The following is a 19884-nucleotide window of genomic DNA, read 5'->3' as shown; positions in this document are numbered from 1 at the left end:
GCTCCACGCCAAGGCGCGGGGCGGCGGTGCTCGCCGGCGCTCGCGGCGCTTCGGTGCTCGGGCGCGCTCGCCATTGTGGTTGTTCAGGGCGGGTCGCACAGCACACGCACACGCACACACACACACACACACACACACACACACACACACACACACACACACACACACACACACACACACACACACACACACACACACACACACACACACACACACACATGCATGCATGCACAGACACACAGCCCATTCCCCTTCCCCCGCAAGACATCAAGGACGAGGACACGACACAGGACGCACCTCTAGTGAGGCCCGCATAGTAATGTGGGTGACTCCTGCCGCCGCCCCTGCCACCCCTGTGTCAGTGTGCCTGTGGTAGTGAGAGACTGCCAGCGGGAAGCTGGAGGCAGGTCACTAGACTGAGATGAGACCGCCAGTGGAGTTGGGAGTCCACCGTGCACCGCGCTGCGAGCCTGACCGAGGTGGGCTTTCGGCTCCATTCGCACAGCGGTGCCCCACGCGGCGCGTCCTAGGGCGAGGATGAGGCGTCGAAGCGTGTACTTGTGTCTGGTGTTGTGGCCCTGCTGCGGGACGTTGACAGCAGCATCGCCATACTCGTCATGGGTCTTCTTGTTCCGAGTCTTCTTGCCCGCCGCCGCGGCCTGGCAGGCCACGTCGAGGGGGAGACCCAGGCGGCGCTGTACCGAAAGACGCATCGCCCAAGTCTCCATTCGCATGTCATCCCGCATGGGGATGGCGTTGAGGAAGGCGCCAGCGCCATCCTGGCTCACCGCCACGAAGCGGACGGCCTCCCGCCAGGCCGCGTGCCTCGCCCGTTCCCTGCCCTCGACACGCGCCTTGCCCTTCTTGCCGCGAGGAGCAGACCGCGATCCCGCGGAGCCCTCCTTGGCGAGCTCCTCGGCGAGGTCGCGCCAGTTCCTGTTGTGGACCACCGTCGTGAATCGCCGCTGCGCCTGGTGTAGGAACTCGTGCTTGGACGTGAACTCGGCGAGGGAGGGAGGGGCAGCAGCTCCTTGGCCGGGACGAGAGTATGCGGCCGGAAGCGCGAGAGCGCCACCCTCGTAGCCGGCTCCGGCGGCCGCGCGGAGGCGCGCAGCTTCTCGCCCTCGTCGGGCTCGTCCCACGGCTCCACCTCGACGTCCGGGGGCCTGCCTGTCGTACCGCCAACCAGGTCAAAGTACTCCGCCTTCGTCTTGTCGTCCCACTCCTTCCACGTCGCCGTGATCTCGCCGTGCTTCTTCTTGAGCCTGTCATGCGCCGCCCGCAGCTCGTCGAAATCGGAGCGCGCGTTGCTCACGTCAAGGTCGCGGAAAGGGGAGCGTGGAGAGGAAGAAACTCAGGTCACCGGAGTTCACATCGGAGGAGCTCTCCCCTCTCACACCTTTTGCCGGGCGCGCCTACTCGGGTTCCCCGGACGCCCCGCACACCCCCGCCCCTTCGCCCCGCCTCCGCCCCGCCCACTCCTCCCTCCGGGCCTGCGCGCGTCCAATATTCCGCCGCACGCCGACGCAACCCCCGCCTGCGTCCCCGTCGCTCCCCGCCCGCACGAGTCTCTCGCGCCCGCAGCCGCCCCGCCGCCGCCCCGCCCACCGGCCCGCCGCTCCCCTCCGTCTCTCCGCCGCCTCGCCGCCGAAGAGACACCGCCCCGCTCACCCCACTTCCCATCCGCTGTCGCTCACCCGCCCGCCCCTCCCGACCGTCCACAGACGCGCAGTTGGCAAATGTCGGCTGCGCGAAGCTACCGGCGCGCCCACCAGCTGGCTCGGCCGGCGGCGCTCTGCGCCTTGAAGTCCGCGCCTCGCCTGCCGGCCAGCTCTCCGGTGCAGAGGTCGGCGTCGGCCGCTCGCGCACTCTGCGTGCAGGCCCCCGGCGGCGGCAGCTCCCGGGAGAAGAACATGTGGGACGGAGGTGGCGAGGCCACTGGGGTGACGCCGTCTTCGCCCAACTATGGCGGCCCCTCTGCCGCCGCGGAGCGCTTCGCGGTCGAGTCGACCGCCACCGCCACCGCACTGCAAAGCGACAAGCCGCCGCCCTCGCTGAGCATTGACCTCCCAGAGAACTGGTGGCACGGCTCGGCGGACGCGCCGCCGCCGGAGCACTCCGACATGGGGACGGCGAGCCTCAACTCGGTGCTGACCGGCTCCGTGCAGTCGCTGTGGATCACCGAGCTCTGCCGGACGATGTCGCTGACCTTTGCGATGTTTTGGAAGGAGAAGGCGCGCGCGCCGCGGAGCAGGAGGGCGCGCCCTCGCCGCAGCGACTCTGGACAGCGATCGCCGCGCGGCCGTAGGTGACCATCAACTACCCCATGGAGAAGGGCGCGCTCTCGCCGCGCTTCCGCGGGGAGCACGCGCTGCGCCGCTACGCGACCGGCGACGAGCGCTGCATCGCCTGTAAGCTGTGCGAGGCTATTTGCCCTGCGCAAGCCATCACGATCGAGGCCGAGGTGCGGGCCGACGGTGCGCGCCGCACGACGCGGTACGACATCGACATGACCAAGTGCATCTACTGCGGCTTCTGCCAAGAGGCGCGCCGCCCGTCTCAAGATGGGGGAGAGAGGGGGGGGGGGGGGGCAGCCGTTTTCATCTCCGGCGCGTGGAGGCGTCCACCATGCCCTGCCTTGTACCCTAGGCGTGCCCCGTCGACGCCATCGTCGAGGGGCCAAACTTTGAGTACGCGACCGAGACGCACGAGGACAGCCAACGCACGACAAGCCCGATCTCTCGGCTGCATCTCGGGGATACCTCGTCCCTCGGCTGTAGGAGCTGCTTTACCACAAGCAGAAGCTGCTCGAGAATGGCAACAAGTGGGAAACGGCCATCGCGGCAAACATCGCGTCTGAGCACGTCTATCGGAAAGGGGCAAAGGGGGGGGGGGGGGGGGGGTCCCGTTCGGTTGGTTGGGCGGCTCGAGAGCGCGCCTGCCCCTCCAGCGGTCGCCCCCCCCCCTCCGCTGTCTTTTTCCATATTCCAAGCCCGTTGCACGTCGTCCGCAGGCTAGTGTGACGTCCCAGCGAACCGCCATTGGAACCGCGTTTGAGCCACACGTGCACGTGACACTTGGGTTCTAGCAAAATGTTCCGCGCTCACGTTTTTTAGCGCTCACACAGTCACACACGGTCACACACGCATATCACGCTCTGCAGCTCTGCACCGCGCCGGCGCGCAGGGCGCACCGGCGGCGGCCGGCGCGATGCACGGTCCAGCTCCACACGGACGATAGAAAAATGTGAATCCATTTAATGTGTGAAATGTGTTTAAAATATTCTTGAAAGTCTAGGAGAATCCGGAGAGGAAAATGTAGGTTAAAAGGCGGGCTCGCTCTCTCACCTCTCCCTGTTGCACTCTGGGGGCGGGCGGGCGGGCGGGCGGGCGGGCGGGCGGGCGGGCGGGCGGGCGGGGGCGCGGCGGGGGGAGGTGCAGCACCAGGACGCAGGACCGCAGGAGCGCAGAGTCACCGACGAGGCGGTCCGCCTGCCTCCTCGTGTCCCCCGCACCTCGCGCTCTATTCCGGCTCCTACACAGGACTGTTTGTTTTTGTACATTCTGCATCCATAAACTCGGAGCACTTTGTCTTTGACACCTCACTGAAGCGACAAAAACCTCTGAAGCGACGCCTGAATCCTCATATTCTGCAAAGGGGGCGTGGAACGAGAGTACACTCCTCCCTGCAGCTCACACAGCCGATATGTGGCCATGTGCACAAACCACGCCGAGCGATTTCCGCGAAAAATTAAGAAACGACGCCGAGCCGCAGGCGCAGCCCCGAGAAAAGTGGGCAGACACGAGTGTGAACGGGAGCCCCGGCTCAAATTTTCTCTTCGCTGGCTCGCTGGCTGCGGCGCAATGGTACCGCGTCTGCGACGCGGGCGCCTTGCGGGCAGAGCCCTTAGCCACCCTTCATATCTTGCGCGGTCAAAATAACTTGACTTCCAAAACCCGCACGTTCCCACTTCCCAGGGTGATGGAAGGTTCGACGCACCCCCGGACTGGGCAGAGAGATCCCAGGGTAAAGACGCTGGGCACTCCACCCCGCCCCCCACTTGCCCTGACGACTGCACAGGATTGCGTGCCCCGACGAACGGCGACACATAGCGGGGGCACTGCGCCGGGGGGTATGCCTAACTTTGGTGCTTTGTGTGGGTCGCGCGTTCCCCCATGGTAGCTGTCCCGCCCCCCCCTTGCCCTTCGGAGGTGGTTCGGCAAGCGGCTGACCCCTTGAGACAGCACTATCAAACTATTCGCCATAATAATAACACGTAATCGCAACACACACACATAAAATGCTTCTCGTCATCGCGGAGGCGTTCTGGCGGTCCGTCGCCGCTCCTCCAGCGCGCGCCACTCCTCGTCGGTGAGCTCGGCCACGTCGCGATGGAGGAGCGGCGCGGCGTCTGCGGACGCCGGCTCTGGCCGGTACGGGCGATACGTGACGAGAGAAGCGCCACGCGCTCGGTCGTACTCGACGTCGATGGGCTCGAAACCGCGCAGCGACAACTTGAACAGTCGGCGGCCGCGGATGCGCGGCAGCGCGGCGTCGCCATAGCGCAAGCGCCCGAGCTGCGCCTTCCAGCGCTGCAGGTGGAGGAACGCCGCCTCGAGGTAGCCGGCTGGGCCGCCCCGGGGCGCTGCCGCCACCACGCGCCGCGCGCTCCATGCGCCGTCGCGCAGCGTCACCTCGTACCCGACCGCCGCCTCATCCTCGCTCATGTTTGCGCACAGCCGGTAGCGCTCCTCGATCCACCGCGAGCAGTTGGCGTGGATCGCCAGCGCCACCGGCGCGCCCTGGGTCCGCTGCAGTGCGGGCCTACGTGAGAGAGCGGAGGGGGGCGGTTAAGACGTGGATCATACAACGCCGGCGGGCCTCGTCGAGACTGCCGTCTAGAGGGATCATGGCGCCATTCGGTATCCAAATGGCGTGGCAACCTCCAAACGAGCAGGGATCTAGGAATTCCGCATCTACGAGTGCGCACAGCGCGTCCGAGAGAGGAGCTGCGGCCGGCGCGAGCGGCTCGCAAGCCGCTTCGCCCACCTAAGCAGGTCAAAGGGTGTTGACCAGTGCCCGCATGCGCACAATAAACAGGGCCCCGAGCGAGAGCGAAGAGTGTCTCGCCTCTGGGGGCGAGATGGAGCTGTGTGTGGGGGGTCGGGAGTGTGCCATCTGGGGCGAATTGGAGCTGTGGGGGGGGGACTGGGGGCGGGAACTGGATCGCGTAGGGCCGCCCGCCTCATCGGCCCACGGGTTGGAGAGGTCGAGGGGCGGCGCCTGGACGAGAGTGCCGAGAAGGGGTTTCCGAGAAGGCTTGGGGAAAGCAGCGGAGGATGCACGGGTTGAGAGTTAGGGGTGGCACCTCGCCCGGTGGTAGCCACGTCTGCGTCGGCTGCGGGCATCGGCGCACCGCGCCGTCAACCTATTCACACTCCTTCGGATAAATGACGCCGTCCGTTGCGGGCAGCGGCGCGCTGCCCGCCCACCAAATAAAACTCGCGGTCGTCGCTCCAGTCGGCGAACGCCTTTGCCGCAAACTTGAGCCGGATGCCAGACGCGCTCGCAACGGCATGCGAGTAGCACCCCTCCGCCGATAGGAAGCGGGTTCGGCCGTGCTTGCCCTCTGCGGCGAGCCGCTTAACCAGCATGTGCTTGGCCTCGAGCTCGTCGAGCAGCCCCGCGCCTGTGGAGCAGTCACGTCGCGCGTCACCGCAAACCCCGTCGCGGCTCCAGCGAATCGACAGCTGTCGCGCGCCGAGGTGGTGGCAAGCGGTCCAGAGGCGCGCGAGGCGCGGCGTGTTGCGGTGCAGACTAAACTGGCCGCGCAAGTAGAGGCGGAAGGCGTCGCCAAAGTGGTACGTGACGACGTCATACTCGGTCAGCTCCTCGAGGGAGAGGTGGAGCGGCAAGTCGCCGACGAGGACGTCCGAATCGGTGTACGACCTACAGCGTCGTGTCGCGCTCTCAGCGGTCATGTCACGCACAGGTGCCGCCCCGAGTTGGTGCGATGACCAGTGCGAGTAGCCAGCGAGGTAGTCGGCAAACACTGTGCCGTGGGTCGGCTTGTACTCGGTTATGATGTAGGCGAAGTCGCGGAAGGCGGCCCGGAAGAGGTTCATGTACCTGAGCGGACGTATGTCATGGGGGACACTCGGGCGCGGGGAGCATATGCGGGCGTGTAGCGGAGGCGGGCCGCGCACCGCGTCAGCTTGTTGGTCGCGCCGAGGGCGGAAGCGAGCTTGAGGCCAAAGAGCGAGCCGAGGCCGCCGCGTCCGAGGTCAAAAAAGAGCACGTTGGGCGGCACCTACATCCGAGAGGGAGACGAGAGCTAGGCTGGCACCGTCGAGGGTGAGGGGGGCGGAGCGGGGCGGCACCTCCCCGGCGGGCGGCAGCCGCGCCTCCTCGTGAAAGATGAGCCAGTCGACGAGGTACGACGAGCGGTTCGTCGACGCGAGGAAGTAGGGGAACCAGGAGGGAAAGGTGCTCCCCACCCACGGAAGCGTGAGCGCGAGCCGCAACCGCGGGTGTACCTCCCCCACCGCCTCCCGCCGCCGCGCGAGCAGTGCCTCCGACGCGGCCGCTGGCCCCTCCGCCGCGGCGCTGGCGTCCGGGGCCCCGAGCGAGACCACGGTGCTAGCAGCCCGCTGCCGCGCCTGCTGCGGCGGCGGCGGCTGGTTCGGCGGCTGGGTCGATTGTGGCTTCGGCCACGTCACGCCCGTGCTCGCGGGTGCAGCCTGCCGCCCTTGCGGCTGACCCCCGGTCCGCTGCTGCTGTGGCGGAGGCGGAGGCTGCCGCAAGCGTGCGCCACCGCGCCGCTGATGCACGAGCTCGTCGTCAAAAGGGAGGGCGTCGTCGCGCGGCGCACCTGGGTACGTGGTGCAGCCAATGATGAGCGCCGTGTAGCGGGCAGGAGGTGGGGTAGGGGGTCAGCGTGAGTATCGGCAGCTGGTGAGCGCACCAGTGTCCCCAAGGTCGTCGACGTCGAGTGGTTCGCTCACCCCAGCCATGAGGGCTGCGCGGGAGACCGAGGAGATGAGAGGGTCAGGGCACGTGGACGTGGACGCAGAGCGGAGTGTGAAAGGGAAGGGCAGCAAGACCTGCGCCGACATGTGAGGCACGGCGGCGGACGGCGGTTGCGGTACGGCGTACCCACTCCTTGTGCGTCTCGAGCTCGTTCCACGTGAGAAGCTGCGCAAGGTTCAGCCCCAGCGAGAGGAGCACGAGCAGCCACATCAACTTGCCCACCCCCCAACCGAGGCACTGGCGGCAGCGCCCGCCGCGAGGCCGAGGAGCGGGCGACGTCGTGGGCGGCGGCGCCTGCGCCTCGATGTCGTCCTCCTCCTCGGCGAGATGGGGAGACGTAGATATAGGCGGCCGCTTTCGATTGTTGCCTCTGCCGGGCCCACGCCGAGGCGTTTGGTGTGTGAGTCGCTCGTGGGGTGTGTGTCTCCAAGTCGAGCAGACCCGGCCCGAGTCGTAGCTCATGCAACGAGCAGCCACTGGTCACAGCGGACACACCTTTGGGGACGCTTTGCTCAATCCCTGTGATTGGCGCAGTCGAGAGGAGTGTCTCGAGGGGGCGAAGACCGGCGGCAATGTGCAATATCCGGCGGCCATGCCCTCTCAAGCAGGTGTATATTATTTTTGCTTGGGGCGGCCCTCATGATGAAATTCTGGAAAAACCTGACCGGCCCCTGCGGTGCCCCTACCTACCTACCTACCTACCTACCTTACTTATGGGAAACTAAAAAAGAAAACACTCGATGGGTGAAGGTGGGGTACTATACCAACTAGAGTGATGGTTGGTGGTACTCTCCTGCAACCACAGTCCTTCTTGTGACATGGCAGGCCACTCTCAAGCCCTACAAGCACCAGATCAACGACTTGGGGAGGGTTGACATCGTGATTTGGGCGGAAAATTTCTTTTTCTGCTGTGAAAATTCCGGCGTGAAGAGAGGGAAAAACCCGACGGGAGGGCCCAGACCTACCCTACCTACCCCGTCATGAGGGCCGCCCCAAGCAAAAATAATATACACCTGTCTCAAGAAGAATTTTAGAATCTTACAAAATGAAGTTACTCACTGCACTCCAAGTGCTCCAAGTGCACCACACGCTCGCGGCGCGCTGTGTGGTGGCGGCGTGCCGTCCTCCCATCCCTCCCTTGGCGTGTCTTTTTCTTTCTTTCTTTTTCGCGGCGCGCTCGTGGCGTTCAGGGCGGCTCGCACAGCGCCCACACACGCACACAGCCCCTTCCCCTTCCTTCCCCCACAAAAGGGCGAGGACACACACAGGCAGGACGCACCTCTAGCGAGGCCCGCATAGTATGTGGGAGACTCCTGCCGCCGCCCCTGCCACCCCTGTGTCAGTGTGCCTGTGGTTGCGAGAGACTGCCAGTGAGAAGCTTGGAGGCAGGTCGCTAGACTGAGATGAGACCGCCAGTGGAGTTGGGAGTCCACCGTGCACCGCGCTGCGAGCCTAAATGATTTCTTTTTTAGTTTTGAATCCTTTTTGTAGTTTACCATAAGTAGGGTAGGTAGGTAGGTAGGTAGCGGTGGGTGGGGGCAAGGGGGCCGGCCGGGGTTGCCAAATTTCAGCATGTGAAGGTCCGGCCAAGCATAAAACCAAGAATTTAACCAACCCAACTCTCTCGCACAGCACACAGGTTCGACACAGGTACCAAAAGAGGCACAGCCGGCGACGAACCCTTCAAAGGCGCCGTTTGTCCTCATAAAGGTGGGCACGTCGGCACGACCGGGGGGACAGTTCATCCCAACCCCCCCGGCGACCCCCTCGCCGCTTGCCCCGCCAACGGGCACTGCGCGACCCACCCTCGCGCCCCCCGCCAGGAGCATACCGCATCACCCCCGCCCGCGCCTTGTCGAAGAGAAGAGTCTCTAGAAGCTCTCCCGCCTTCACCGCCTCCTTCCACCCCTCCGTGTCCTGCAGCATTCGGCCGCCATCCCACAGCACCGGCCCACAGGCGGCGTAAGCCATCTGCTCCAGGTGCTTTTTGCACTGTTTTGCTCATGGAGCAAGTGGCTGAAGTCACCTGCATTTTTGTGCAAAAGGCTCTAAAATGGCCGAAATCCCTGGTGGCGCACGTGGCGATTGCCACGTGTGCCTCGGCTAAGAGGCCTCTCCAGGCGAGAGTCAGGTGGTTGGCCTGTACGAGGTTTTCCGGAAAACAAAAAGGAAAACAGAGGGTCCCCAGCACTTTGCGTTGCCGGAAATTTCCAGGGAAAACAGAGGGTGTTTGGTGCTCCATTCTGGAAACTCGCGAGTTTCCCTGAGTCTGAGAGCTGGTCTGGGGCAAAATCTGACGCAAAATTGAGGAATCGACAAAATACCCAGGCGGTCGCAGGGTAATTTCCAGGTCTACACGGGTTCTCCGCAAAATTCCCGGCATTTTGACGATTTGGCCTTAAATTTGGCTGATTTTGGGCCCAAACCAGCCTCAGACTCGGCTCAGCCCCCCCCCCCCCCCAATTTGACGATTTCCACGGAGTTTTCCCGGGAAAATAGAGAGGAAAAGAGAGGGTGCTGTAGAGAAAAAGGAAAGGAAAACAGACGGGGTGCGAGAGGAAAACCTCGTACAGCCTAACGCAGGTGGCACGACGCGAGTCAGGTGGTGTGGAGCCTCCTACCTGAGCCCATCTCTCAGCGGTGTGTGTGTGTGTGTGTGTGTGTGTGGTGTGTGTGTGTGTGTGTGTGTGTGTGTGTGTGTGTGTGTCGTGTGTGTCGTGCGTGTGTGTGTGTGTATGTGTGCCGGTGTGTGTGTGTGCCCCCTGCCCCGAGGGCGCGCCTTTTGTTGTGCAATGGCATCTTTTATTTTGTGCGGAAAAAGCACCCCGATGCCGAATGTATCAACGTTCATGCCCGCGCGCTGCTGCTGCCCGCCATGCTTCCGGTGATCAGTCGAACTGTCTGCAGTCGCAGATGCCCTGCAGCACCTCGGTCAGCTGCGCCGAGTCGATATCTCGCGCCATCCCTTCGAGCGTTGGCAGCGCGAGTGAGGCAATGAGGGCCTTGGCCTCGTCTGCGTCCTCGGGGCAGAGGTTCCCGAGTTGCGCCACCTCAAACTCGGCGATGGGCTGCTTCTCCAGCTCGCTGCGCGCGGCGGGGGGCGGATTGGGGACACGCGTGAGCGTCACCGCCGCTTGCCGCGGCTAGGCGGCCAAGTGGGAAATGGCTGGGCGCGCGCACGTTCGCACGCGCGCCATGACCTCCTTGGTCCTAAACTGCTTGACCCGGTTGACGTACTCGAACGCCTTGACAAAGTTGCTGCACCGGGGCGCGCGGGGGGGGGGCTTGCATGTGAGAGGTGGGGCGCCCCACCCGCTAGGTCGTCATGGGTCGTCATGGGACCCGGAGGGGGGAGGGGGGGGGGGGGGGGAGGCGCACGTTCCGGGCGTCTGCCCTTTGGCGTTGGACGCCTGCAGCTTGTGCTCAAGGATGAGGGCCACCTCCGAGTTGAGAAGGCACCGCCCGTCTTGGAAATCTGCGCGGCAACCGGCGGGCGGGCGACCGCTCGGCGCGCGACCCGGCGCGGCGGCAGCGGAACAGGTGGGTGTTAGATGGCGTGGGAAAGGCGGGCGCGTCGGGCGCACGACCTTCGCCAAGGGTGAGCGTCGCCGCGTCAGCCTCGGTGCTTTGGGCCGCTGCAGCTGCCGGCATAGCGCAGCGTCAGGAGACCTATCAAAGACGGGTTGGGCGTGGCGGATCCGCCTAGGTGGTGGGCGTGACCTCCTGGACGTGCGGCGCGATAGAGGAGCGCGTGTTTTTTCTACGTCATTACCCGACTTTGCCAACGGCAACAGGCAGTGTGAGTGCCGAGGGCCATGGGTGCGCCGTACTGGGTGCGATCTGGCCGGGATCAGTGAACGGCCCACGGGAACTGTTGGGGGTGCGGTGCTCTCGCAAACCCGCGCGGCGCGCCACGCCCAGCCACACCTCGACGGTTCGGGCTCCCTGCTGACAGGGTGCGCTGCGTTTTACAGCAGTGTGTGTGTGTGTTGGCCGCTTTGTGTATCTCGAGACCTCGAGAGAAGGCCGCCCGCAGGCCTCCCCGAGGGCCCAAGTCAAGAATTGGCTTTCTTTTGGCGGGCAAGTGTGTGTGTGTCTCACACTCACACTCACACAACGAGAGAGAGGCAGTTGACCCGCCATAAAAACGGTATGGCGGTGGAGTGCTCTCTACTGCCGCGGCGCCCCTGTCGGTTCCCTTGGTACCGACGTCGACCGGCTGCTCTCGCGGTCGGTGCCGAGACGTGCCGCTTTGGTCACGTCTCGCGCCGCTGCGCGGTGTCTTTTGGCATGTGAGCGCTTGCCATAGACGCCAGGATGATTGGCTTCCACGCCTGCGGCCGCGGGCGAGCGGGCGGGCACGCCAGGCTCGGCGACACTCTGCGCGGGTCTTCGAGCTCGTGTACTCGAACCCGCTCACCTTCGACGGCGCTGACCTCTCGCCGATACTACTGCCCGACATCGTCACCTCGTTCCCCTACCTCGGCATCATTACGAGGCACGGCGGCGACAACGGGGCGGTGGACGCGCGGATCGTGTCGGGCAGCAAGGCGTTTGGTGCGCTACGCGGCTGTCTTTTCGCCTCGAACTCGGTCACTCGCGCAGCCCGACGTGTGGTGTATGAGGCCGTCGTGCTCTCGATCACCCTCTACGGCTGCGAGTCGTGGAGTCTGACCGAGGTGCTGCTCGGGCGGCTGCGCCGCATGCACGCGTTGCACGTGCGAGGCATGTGTCGAGTCACGCGTAAGCACATGTACATGTGGGACCATCACATCTCGACGTGTGAGCTCAGCCAGCGGCTGGGGCTCCGACTCGATCGACATGTACATGTACATCGCCCGCCGCCAGCTGCGCTGGCTCGGCCACGTCGCGCGCATGGACTACGACCGGCTGCCGCGCCGCATGCTCTCCGCGTGGGTGCCCCACCGGCGGCCCATCGGTGCGCCGCGCATGACCACAGCGCATGACTTACGGGCGGTCGATCTTCAAGGCACTCGCGAAATTCGGCATCGACTCGGCGCGCTGGCATCTACTCGCGGCTGATCGCGCTGCGTGGCGCGAGACGCTGCGGTCAGGCCTCGCCCCGGCCGAGTTCCGCCCGCCTCCGGCTCCTCCGTCGCCCGAGCGCATCTCGCGCACTAAACCCGTGCGGGGCTGCACCGCGGCCACGATGGCCCGCGTTAGCGCTTCGCTGCGCCTCTTGGCTTGAGTCAGGCTTCGGGCCTGGCCTAATCACTCGCGCGCGGGTGTGCCTGCTTGGCTCAAGCCAAGAGAGATCTCAAGCCAAACAACAACAAACACTTAGAGAGAGATTTTTAGCAATACCAAACAACTCTAACACTCACACGTCATTTGGGGCCTGGAGCCCTGTTCACGCGCGCGCGAGACGTGCAGACAGGGTTGCCAGGTGAGAGCGAATGGCGCGGTTCACGCCTCGCACAACAGAGAGAGAGATGCGCTCTGCATGGTGGGACATAAAACACTTATGGCTCTCTGATGCCCAATGCGTGCACTCGTCCCTCTCTGTATGTGTGGGTTCGTGTGTGCGGGGGCCCTCCTTGTCTCTGCCTAGACAGTGTGAGGTAACACCAACCTACCTGCCTACCGAACCGTACTAAGAATTCTTCTGAGCGGCTGTGAAGAAATGCGGGCCGTAGCAGCGATCCTCCTCTTGCTGCTCTCCGCCGCGCCTCTCGCCGCGGGCCTGGCGGCCAGGCACCTGTGCGTTGCGCCCGCCCTCAGCCCCTCGCGTGCGGTGGCGTGCAGCTCACCCTGCAGCCGTCGCGGCGTCGTGCGGCGCACCAGAGACGTCCGCATGGAGGAGGCGCCGTTCTGGGAGAATGTGGGCCGGTTCATGCGCTTCGGCGTCTCCGCGATTAGCGGGCTCATCATCGGTCTGCTCGCGCCCTTTGCGTCTGTCTTTGGCCGCTCGCCCGCCGCCGCTGCCGTAGGCGCCTCGCTCGCGCTGGGCGTCGTCGTGTTTTTCTACGTGACACTGCAAGCCATGGAAGCTCCGCCGGCTGACCTGATGGCCGCGGACGTCGAGCCTTCTATGCAGAGCATGCTCAACGACCTCTACGGCTCTGGGACCTAGGACCTGTTTGGGCTTGCCTTCTCTTTTCGCACGCAGGAGCGAGGCTCTGCAGCCATCCCGCATCGTCTGTGCAGCTGCATCTGTGTCACAGCCGCTGAGCCTCTCGCTCTGCTTTGGACTGCGCCGGGTCGCGCATCTTACCTTTTCCTTTTTCATACAAGAAACAACACAACGTACTAATCTTGCCTCTGGCTCTGCGCGTGCGAACTCTCGATGTCCGCTTTCACTGGCCCAGCTGCTTGCGATCGAGCGTGCCCGCCTTGTAGGCGGCGAGGAAGGCTTGGATCGTCGTGGCCGTCGCCTCGGTCGCGTCGCTCACGTAGTACGCACCTGTTCACGTCGGGAGGCGTGAAGATGCATCGCGGCGCGAACCAGGCGGGCCCCCCCTCCACCTTCGTCGGGGATGTCGAGGAGAATCATGGCTGGCGCGCTGCCGGCGTCGCCCAGCTTGGTCATCTGCCGGATCTGGCTCACGGGCCCCCCCTCCACCTTGGTGGCGGCAAAAAAGCAGAGCTCCTCCTGCGAAGCCTTCGCCGCCTCCGCCAGCGGCGTCGCCGCGGCTATCGCCGCCTGCTGCACCTCTAGACCGCAGCCCTCCAGGAGGAGGCAGAGGGAGAGCGTGTCATTGATGCCGTCGCAGCCGTCGGCAAAATCGACGACCGGCTTGGGCGCCCACGGGAACGCGAGCCCGTCGGGATCGCCGCCGCACGCGCCCCTCGCGTTGCCGTTGATGGTTGCACCTATGGGACGGCTCCGAGAAGGTTCGAGGGAGGTCCAGCGCCCGTCGCGTTGCCGTGGGTGGTCGTGCCTGTCGCGCCGTCGACTGTCACTAGCGTCGGGATGCCTGTTCACAGCGCAACCACAGGTGAGGCGCCGCGGTTGACACCTCGTCAAAACATGCGATTCGCGAGCCCTCGACGCCGAAGAAGGACGACAGCTTGGCCTTGCGCGGGTCGCCTTGCGGGATGGCCAGAAAGTGGGGCCCCATGCTGCCAAAGTACTCTTGGAAGCTCTTCTGGTCGCGGTCGGAGCTGACAAAGATGATCTCGAACGCCTTGCCCGCCGCCTTGAGCTTGCCCACCGTCTTGACGAGCTCGGGCGTAAAGCCGCGGCACGGCGGACACCTGCGAGGGCGGGCGTCGTATACACACGGTTGCGAACGGACGCGTGCGGCGGCGGGGGAGGCCGCGGCGAGTCGTACCAGTGCGCCGAGAAGTACAAGACGATCACCTTGCCCTCCCCCTTGAGCTGGCTCACCTCGGCGGCGTCGCCGTCCTGCATGAGAAACTCGTCGCCCAGGCAGTCCCAAAACGTGGGCGGTGTGAACGGGAAATCGCCCTCCATCACTGCAGACCTGCGCCGAGGGGGTGCCGGTCGGTGATGCACGGTGTAGCGACGGTGTGTGGGCACTAACGGCGGTCGCCTTCCGTCCTTGGTGATGATCGCGCCGTCGCCGTCGAGCAAAACTAGCGACGGAATGCCCGACACCTTGTACTTCTTGGAAAGCGCGGCCTTGACGTCGCGGCTGCCGAAAGGAAGCGCGAGCCAGGGCTGCTCTGCATAGTACTCATCAAAAGACGCCTCGTCCTTGTCGCTGGAAACAAAAACCACCTCGAAGGCCTTGCCATCGCCGACGAGGGCCTTGTACTTGTCGGCGAGCACCGGCGTGAATCCGCGGCAGGGTGGGCACCTGTGGCGTGGAGGGGCGAGCGATGAGTCACGACGGCGGTGCCGGTCCTCATCGGCGGTGCGCCGCTCGCCAGTGCGCTGAGAAATACAAAGCGACGACGGCCTTTCCCTTGAGCGCGGTGGCGGTCTCGACGTCGCCAGCCTTCGACTTGAGCGACGTGCCGAGGAGGTCGACCACCTTCGAGCGGTGCTCTTTGTCCATTTGCCCCGATCAAGTCCAACGCGCTGCACCGCGCGCTTGTGCGTCACTGCGCGGCTTTTTCTTTTCGTTTTGTTCTCTTGCGGCTTTACGGGGAAACACAAGAGGGAGGCTGCGATCGATCGATCTTAAAGAGGAAATCGACGCGCCGCTCCTCCGATTGTCTAGTGCCGCTGTCCCGCACCCGGCTGAAATCTCGCGAGCCCCGTGCACGTGCGTGTCGGAAATCCACCTCATCATTGTGATGCGCACGCTCACACGCGAGGCCCGCTTGAAGTGGCGATGTCCGCGCGATGACGGCACTCATCTCCGCCCGGCACAGGTCTCGAAAATCTCTCTCCCAGGTCTCGACGCGCCCGGGCAGCGTCGGCAGCCAACCTCCAGGAGAGGGATGGCCGAGGATGTGAACGGGCCGGATTCAGGCTGCAGCCCCACGCCCGCGTGCTCTCTTCGGGGCACTTGGAGCACTTGGAGCGCGTTTGCCAATTCTTTGGCTGGAGACGGTGAAGTAGAGGCACCGAATACGGGCAAGCTGCACCTGTGCGGAGCCGAGGCGGTTGGCGCCAGGCGCGTCCGTGCCCCACCCTCGACGCCCGCGTGCCCGCCCGCGCGTCCGCCTCCCTCCGGCCCCGGCCCGCCCCTCTCGCTCCTGCGGTCTCCCGCGCCACACCGCCGTTTGCGCGAGGACCGTCTGAGGGATGGTTTGCACCTCTCTCACAAGGCGCCTCGCCGTGGCACTTGTTGTGTGTGCGCGTGCGACGGCGGACGAGATTGCCCGCGCGCCCGCCCGCGCGTCCCAAGCGGCGATCACCCTGCCCGTCCCGTCGCGACGCCTCTCCTCACTCCCCTCTCTTCATCGCACCTGCAGGTGAACTTCTTTGCCGTGACCGAAAACCCGTCCGATCGTGACGGGCAAGCTGAGCGGCACCAGCGCCGCACCCGAGGGGGTCAGCGACAGAGCTTGTCGCGGTCGTGTACGGTACGGCTGTTGCCCCGACTTGCCGGCTGTTGCCCGACTTGAGGTGGGTGCGACCCCCCCCCCCCTCACGCCCGCGCGCCCGCCCGCCCGCCCGCCCGCGGCGCTCACGCCAGCACGCCCTCGCACATCTGATGAGGACCGCACTCAATGGGCGGGCGCGCGGGTGCGCGGGCGCGCGGGCGCGCGGGCGCACTCAATGGGGTGGGTTGCGGACGCCAGACCGCACGTCGGCGTGGTGTTCGCGCAAGTCGTGCCGTATTATTTCTAAACCAACGCGTGTAGTGTTTCGGGCTCCGTGGGAGAATTTCTTTTCATGGGCCGATCCAAATTCTTTTCTTGCGGCTTGGACGCCTCCTCAATCGCTGTGACGCTCGGCACTCTGCGCGGCCCGTTCCCGGCTCAAACCGCCGTTCGCCGGTGGCTCGCACGAACCCGGCGGACAGTGCAAGCAAGGTGCGCAGCGGAAGCTACCGGCAGCCCACTTTTGCGCGCCCTGTCTTGCGCCGCGGCGTCGGAAAGCAGCGCCAGCCTCGATTTGCCGCATCACCCTCAGCTCACCGCGATGCGCACGCTCACACGCGAGGCCCGCTTGAAGTGGCGATGTCTGCGCGATGACGGCACTCATCTCCGCCCGGCACAGGTCTCGACGCGCCCGGACAGCGTCGGCATGGCCGAGGATGTGAGCGGGCGGGATTCAGAGCCGGATTCAGGCCTGCAGCCCCACGCCCGCCCCCGCCCGCCACGTGCGCTGTGCCGACGCGTCTCGTGCGTGCCCGCAGTGTGCGTCGTTTGCTGCGAGAAGTACGACTTCGAGCGGGCTGGTTCGGAGTGGAGCAGCCTCACGAGGTGCTGTCAAGAGTGCGACACGCAGGTCTGGCAGCAAGAGCTGGACCGCATCGAAACAGACATGGAGGCGTATGCTGCAGAACGACGCAAAGCCGAGCCGAATCTGCCAACAGTCGTTGCAGTTTTGGAGAAGCTGTGTGGAACGACCGACCCGGCCATCGATTCCAGCCAAGCCTCCTTCTCTCTCCCCGAGGATTCACTGCGGCTTCTGCGCGACAACCCGACTCTCGCCGACTCGATCTCCCTCTCCTCTCTCGCTGTCATGTGGTGGAAGCTGGTGCTCAATCCAGTGCCCCCCTACCCGGCACTCAAATTCGACTCGGAGCTGCAAACGCTCGAGGAGCGGCGGCAGTGCATCCAGCAGCAGCTCGAACCTCGCCACGGCGAGGTCATGTGTGCCGTTTCGATCCGGACCGCAAAGGGAGAGGTGATGCACGACGTGACGCAGGAGCAGATCGACGAGGCGGTGGCGCGGGGCGCCGAGCTCTGGATCATCCAGGGGGTCTGCAATCGCGACGTACCCGGCGACTCCTCGAGGACGGCGCCGTTTTGGCTGGAGGGCACGCAGACGTCTTCGAACTACGACCTTCTGGTGCCCAGCGCCTACGACGGCAAGCTGGTGGTGATCGTGCACCTCAACTCAAACTTCACACACTGCCGATGCCGCTATGACGCGTCGCTTCGGGTCGTGCGCTCCGCCGGCGACGAGGAGGGCGACGAGGAGGGCGGCGAGGAGGGCGGCGACAGCGTCGTCTTCTCGGTCCGGCCGCACTGCCGGGAGAGGGACGAGTACACGCGCGAACAGCAGGAGCTGCAGCTCTCTTTCGCCGCGTACGTACTCTCTCCAGTCCTTCGCGCCTTCACCTCTCCCGGCGGCGGCGACGGTGGCGGTGGCGCCGCCGGCAGCAGCAGCAGCGCTCCCCGGCCCATCATCCGCCACGTCGCCTTCGCCGCCTCGGTCTGCGTGGTGGGCGGCGGCAGCGGCAGCGCCATGCTGCTTGGGGAGACCGCCCGCTCGTCGCGCCCCGTCGGCCGGAGCGACGTCTGGGTGCACGAGTTCGAGGGCGCCACCGTCGTGTTCACGCGGCTGCCGCACCTGTGCAACCTCTTTGCGTTCGACCCGACCGAGACGCTCGCGCCGCTGCGGCACAACTCCACCAACCTCGCCACGTCGGCCTTCTCCGTCTCGCTGCTCAGCACGGTCGCCGAAAAGCTGGACCGCGCGGCCGGGTCCGCCGTCGAGGAGGTCGATCTCGAGGGGATCGTCGACGGGGTGCTTGAGACGGTGGCGACCGTCATCGTCTCGGTGCTCGTCGCCCACCGCGCCACCTTCTCCAAGACCAGCTGGCAGAGGTCCCTCGCCCTCCTCGTCGAGAAGAAGCTGTGCGATGGCGAGGGACGCGTCCTCGACTCGGTCACGATCGAGACGCTCACGGCGATCGTCACGCTGAAGGGGCTCGGCTCTGGCGGCTGGAGTCTTACGGCGTGCAAGACCGGCGGCCGCAACTCGCTCGGGCGACCCGCGACGCAGGAGGAGATCGACCTGTTTGTCAAGCGCGGCGGCTCGATCGAGGTACTCGATGCCCTCGAGCGCGTGATCCGCCGAGGCGACGTCGCCCGCCGCACGAGCGCGCTCCTGGACGCGAAGGCCGAGGACGTCGTCGCCTTCATCCGCAAGGCCAAGTCGGAGCTGCCCGAGGACGAGGCGAAGCTGGTGGTGGCGATGCTCCCCACGTCGGGCACGGTCAAGATCTCGAAGCTCGCCGTGGCGAGACGCGAGCTCAACTTCGCCACCGCGAAGCCCGTCTCGCACGCCGACCTCGCCGCCCACGACAAGCTCCGCACCGAGTACAACAACACCGTGCCGGAGGAGGACCAGCTGCCGCTCCTGCTCGGCATGAAGCGCGAGTTCACGCGGCGCCAGTTCGCCGCGGCGAAATGCCAGCTCAACTTCGCCACCGCGAAGCCCGTCTCGCACGCCGACCTCGCCGCCCACGACAAGCTCCGCACCGAGTACAACAACACCGTGCCGGAGGAGGACCAGCTGCCGCTCCTGCTCGGCATGAAGCGCGAGTTCACGCGGCGCCAGTTCGCCGAGGCGAAACGCCAGCTCACCTTGGCCGCCGCGAAGCCCGTCTCGCACGCCGACCTCGCCGCCCACGACAAGCTCCGCACCGAGTACAACAACATCGTGCCGGAGGAGGACCAGCTGCCGCTCCTGCTCGGCATGAAGCGCGAGTTCACGCGGCGCCAGTTCGCCGAGGCGAAACGCCAGCTCACCTTGGCCGCCGCGAAGCCCGTCTCGCGGCTCAACCAGCTCCTCGGGCGCAAGCTCTCGCAGCGCCAACCCGTCACCGGCCGGCTGGCGTGGATGTCCTCGCGTGGAGGGGTCCACTGGGCCGCCCTCGTACAGGACCCCGAGATCAAAGCACTGGCACCGAAATGGAAGGCCGCGGCTGATTCCCTGCGAACGCATGCTCTCCGCTCGATCGCCCTTTCCGGCCTGGCTGACCGCTACGCACTTGCCTTCGAGTCGAACCTGGCCGAGCAGCGCCGCTGGCTCCAGCTGCTCTGCGACGAGCTGCGACCAAACGGCGCAACCATGCGGGTTCCTGACTGGGAGGAGATGGCCGTCCGGGCCGCCGCCCGCAACATCCGCTGCCTGGCTGACAAAACGGCAAAACAGCTGAAAAATATGCGCGACACTCAGTTGGCTGCAGGCAAGCGCTCCGCCGGCTCCGGCTCCGGCACCCTCATGCTCGTCCTCGCGGAGGAGCACACGGCGACGCCCGGCCAGCCCGCATCCGTCCCTCTCGGGGCTGGACCCGTCAAGTTGTGCGGCTCCTCGATCCGCCTCGACGGCTCGCGCGGCATCCTCGTTGCGGCAGAGGGCGACCACGTCTACGTGGACGGCGTGCACCTGCCGCGGGGGGCGGAGGCGCCGCTCCTGCCTGGCGCCCGGGTCGAGGTGAAGCCGCCATCGCCATCGCCGCAGCCCGCCGCCTCCGTCCCCTCCAACCCCGACGCCTCCTCCACCGGCACCACCGA

The 19884-nt window shown here is 65.6% G+C and overlaps 5 protein-coding genes across 5 annotated transcripts in view; 2 read left to right on the top strand and 3 right to left on the bottom strand.

The window, feature by feature from the left end:
* Positions 1–2123: 2123 nt before the first annotated feature.
* EMIHUDRAFT_245404 (23 kDa subunit of NADH-ubiquinone oxidoreductase) lies at positions 2124–3088 on the top strand (the record flags this gene model as incomplete). The annotated part of the gene is made up of 4 exons (XM_005768439.1): positions 2124–2147; positions 2309–2464; positions 2781–2864; positions 3014–3088. The coding sequence occupies 4 exons, from the start codon at positions 2124–2126 to the stop codon at positions 3086–3088; spliced, it is 339 nt and encodes a 112-aa protein (XP_005768496.1).
* A 1160-nt stretch (positions 3089–4248) lies between these two features.
* On the bottom strand, positions 4249–7491 carry EMIHUDRAFT_459226 (hypothetical protein; the record flags this gene model as incomplete). The annotated part of the gene is made up of 10 exons (XM_005768438.1): positions 4249–4824; positions 4991–5049; positions 5245–5283; positions 5369–5428; positions 5493–5949; positions 6019–6129; positions 6207–6310; positions 6381–6833; positions 7156–7347; positions 7471–7491. 10 exons carry the CDS (start codon positions 7489–7491, stop codon positions 4311–4313), a joined length of 2010 nt encoding a protein of 669 aa, XP_005768495.1. The 3' UTR covers positions 4249–4310.
* A 2356-nt stretch (positions 7492–9847) lies between these two features.
* EMIHUDRAFT_445505 (hypothetical protein) lies at positions 9848–10700 on the bottom strand. Its single transcript, XM_005768437.1, has 4 exons — positions 10617–10700; positions 10408–10504; positions 10210–10287; positions 9848–10113 (listed from the first exon to the last, which is right to left on the bottom strand). The coding sequence occupies exons 1-4, from the start codon at positions 10678–10680 to the stop codon at positions 9918–9920; spliced, it is 435 nt and encodes a 144-aa protein (XP_005768494.1). The 5' UTR covers positions 10681–10700; the 3' UTR covers positions 9848–9917.
* Positions 10701–12673: 1973 nt separating this feature from the next.
* On the top strand, positions 12674–13123 carry EMIHUDRAFT_245400 (hypothetical protein; the record flags this gene model as incomplete). Its single annotated transcript, XM_005768436.1, has 1 exon — positions 12674–13123. One exon carries the CDS (start codon positions 12674–12676, stop codon positions 13121–13123), a length of 450 nt encoding a protein of 149 aa, XP_005768493.1.
* A 133-nt stretch (positions 13124–13256) lies between these two features.
* The window catches only part of EMIHUDRAFT_445503 (hypothetical protein), a 10513-nt gene continuing 3885 nt past the window's right edge, over positions 13257–19884 (bottom strand). Inside the window, exons 3-9 of the mRNA XM_005768435.1 lie at positions 14884–14990; positions 14547–14813; positions 14325–14477; positions 14036–14247; positions 13932–13967; positions 13516–13863; positions 13257–13453 (exon numbers count right to left, since the gene is read on the bottom strand). Coding sequence (XP_005768492.1) covers positions 13347–13453; positions 13516–13863; positions 13932–13967; positions 14036–14247; positions 14325–14477; positions 14547–14813; positions 14884–14990 — 1230 coding nt within the window. The 3' untranslated portion in view covers positions 13257–13346. The remainder of the gene's footprint in view (positions 13454–13515; positions 13864–13931; positions 13968–14035; positions 14248–14324; positions 14478–14546; positions 14814–14883; positions 14991–19884) is intronic.

This window comes from Emiliania huxleyi (genome assembly GCF_000372725.1).
Source record: "Emiliania huxleyi CCMP1516 unplaced genomic scaffold EMIHUscaffold_459, whole genome shotgun sequence".
Classification (NCBI taxonomy): Eukaryota; Haptophyta; order Isochrysidales; family Noelaerhabdaceae; genus Emiliania; species Emiliania huxleyi.
The sequence above is the reverse complement of the archived record's forward strand: the minus strand, read 5'-3'. Positions and strand labels throughout refer to the sequence as shown.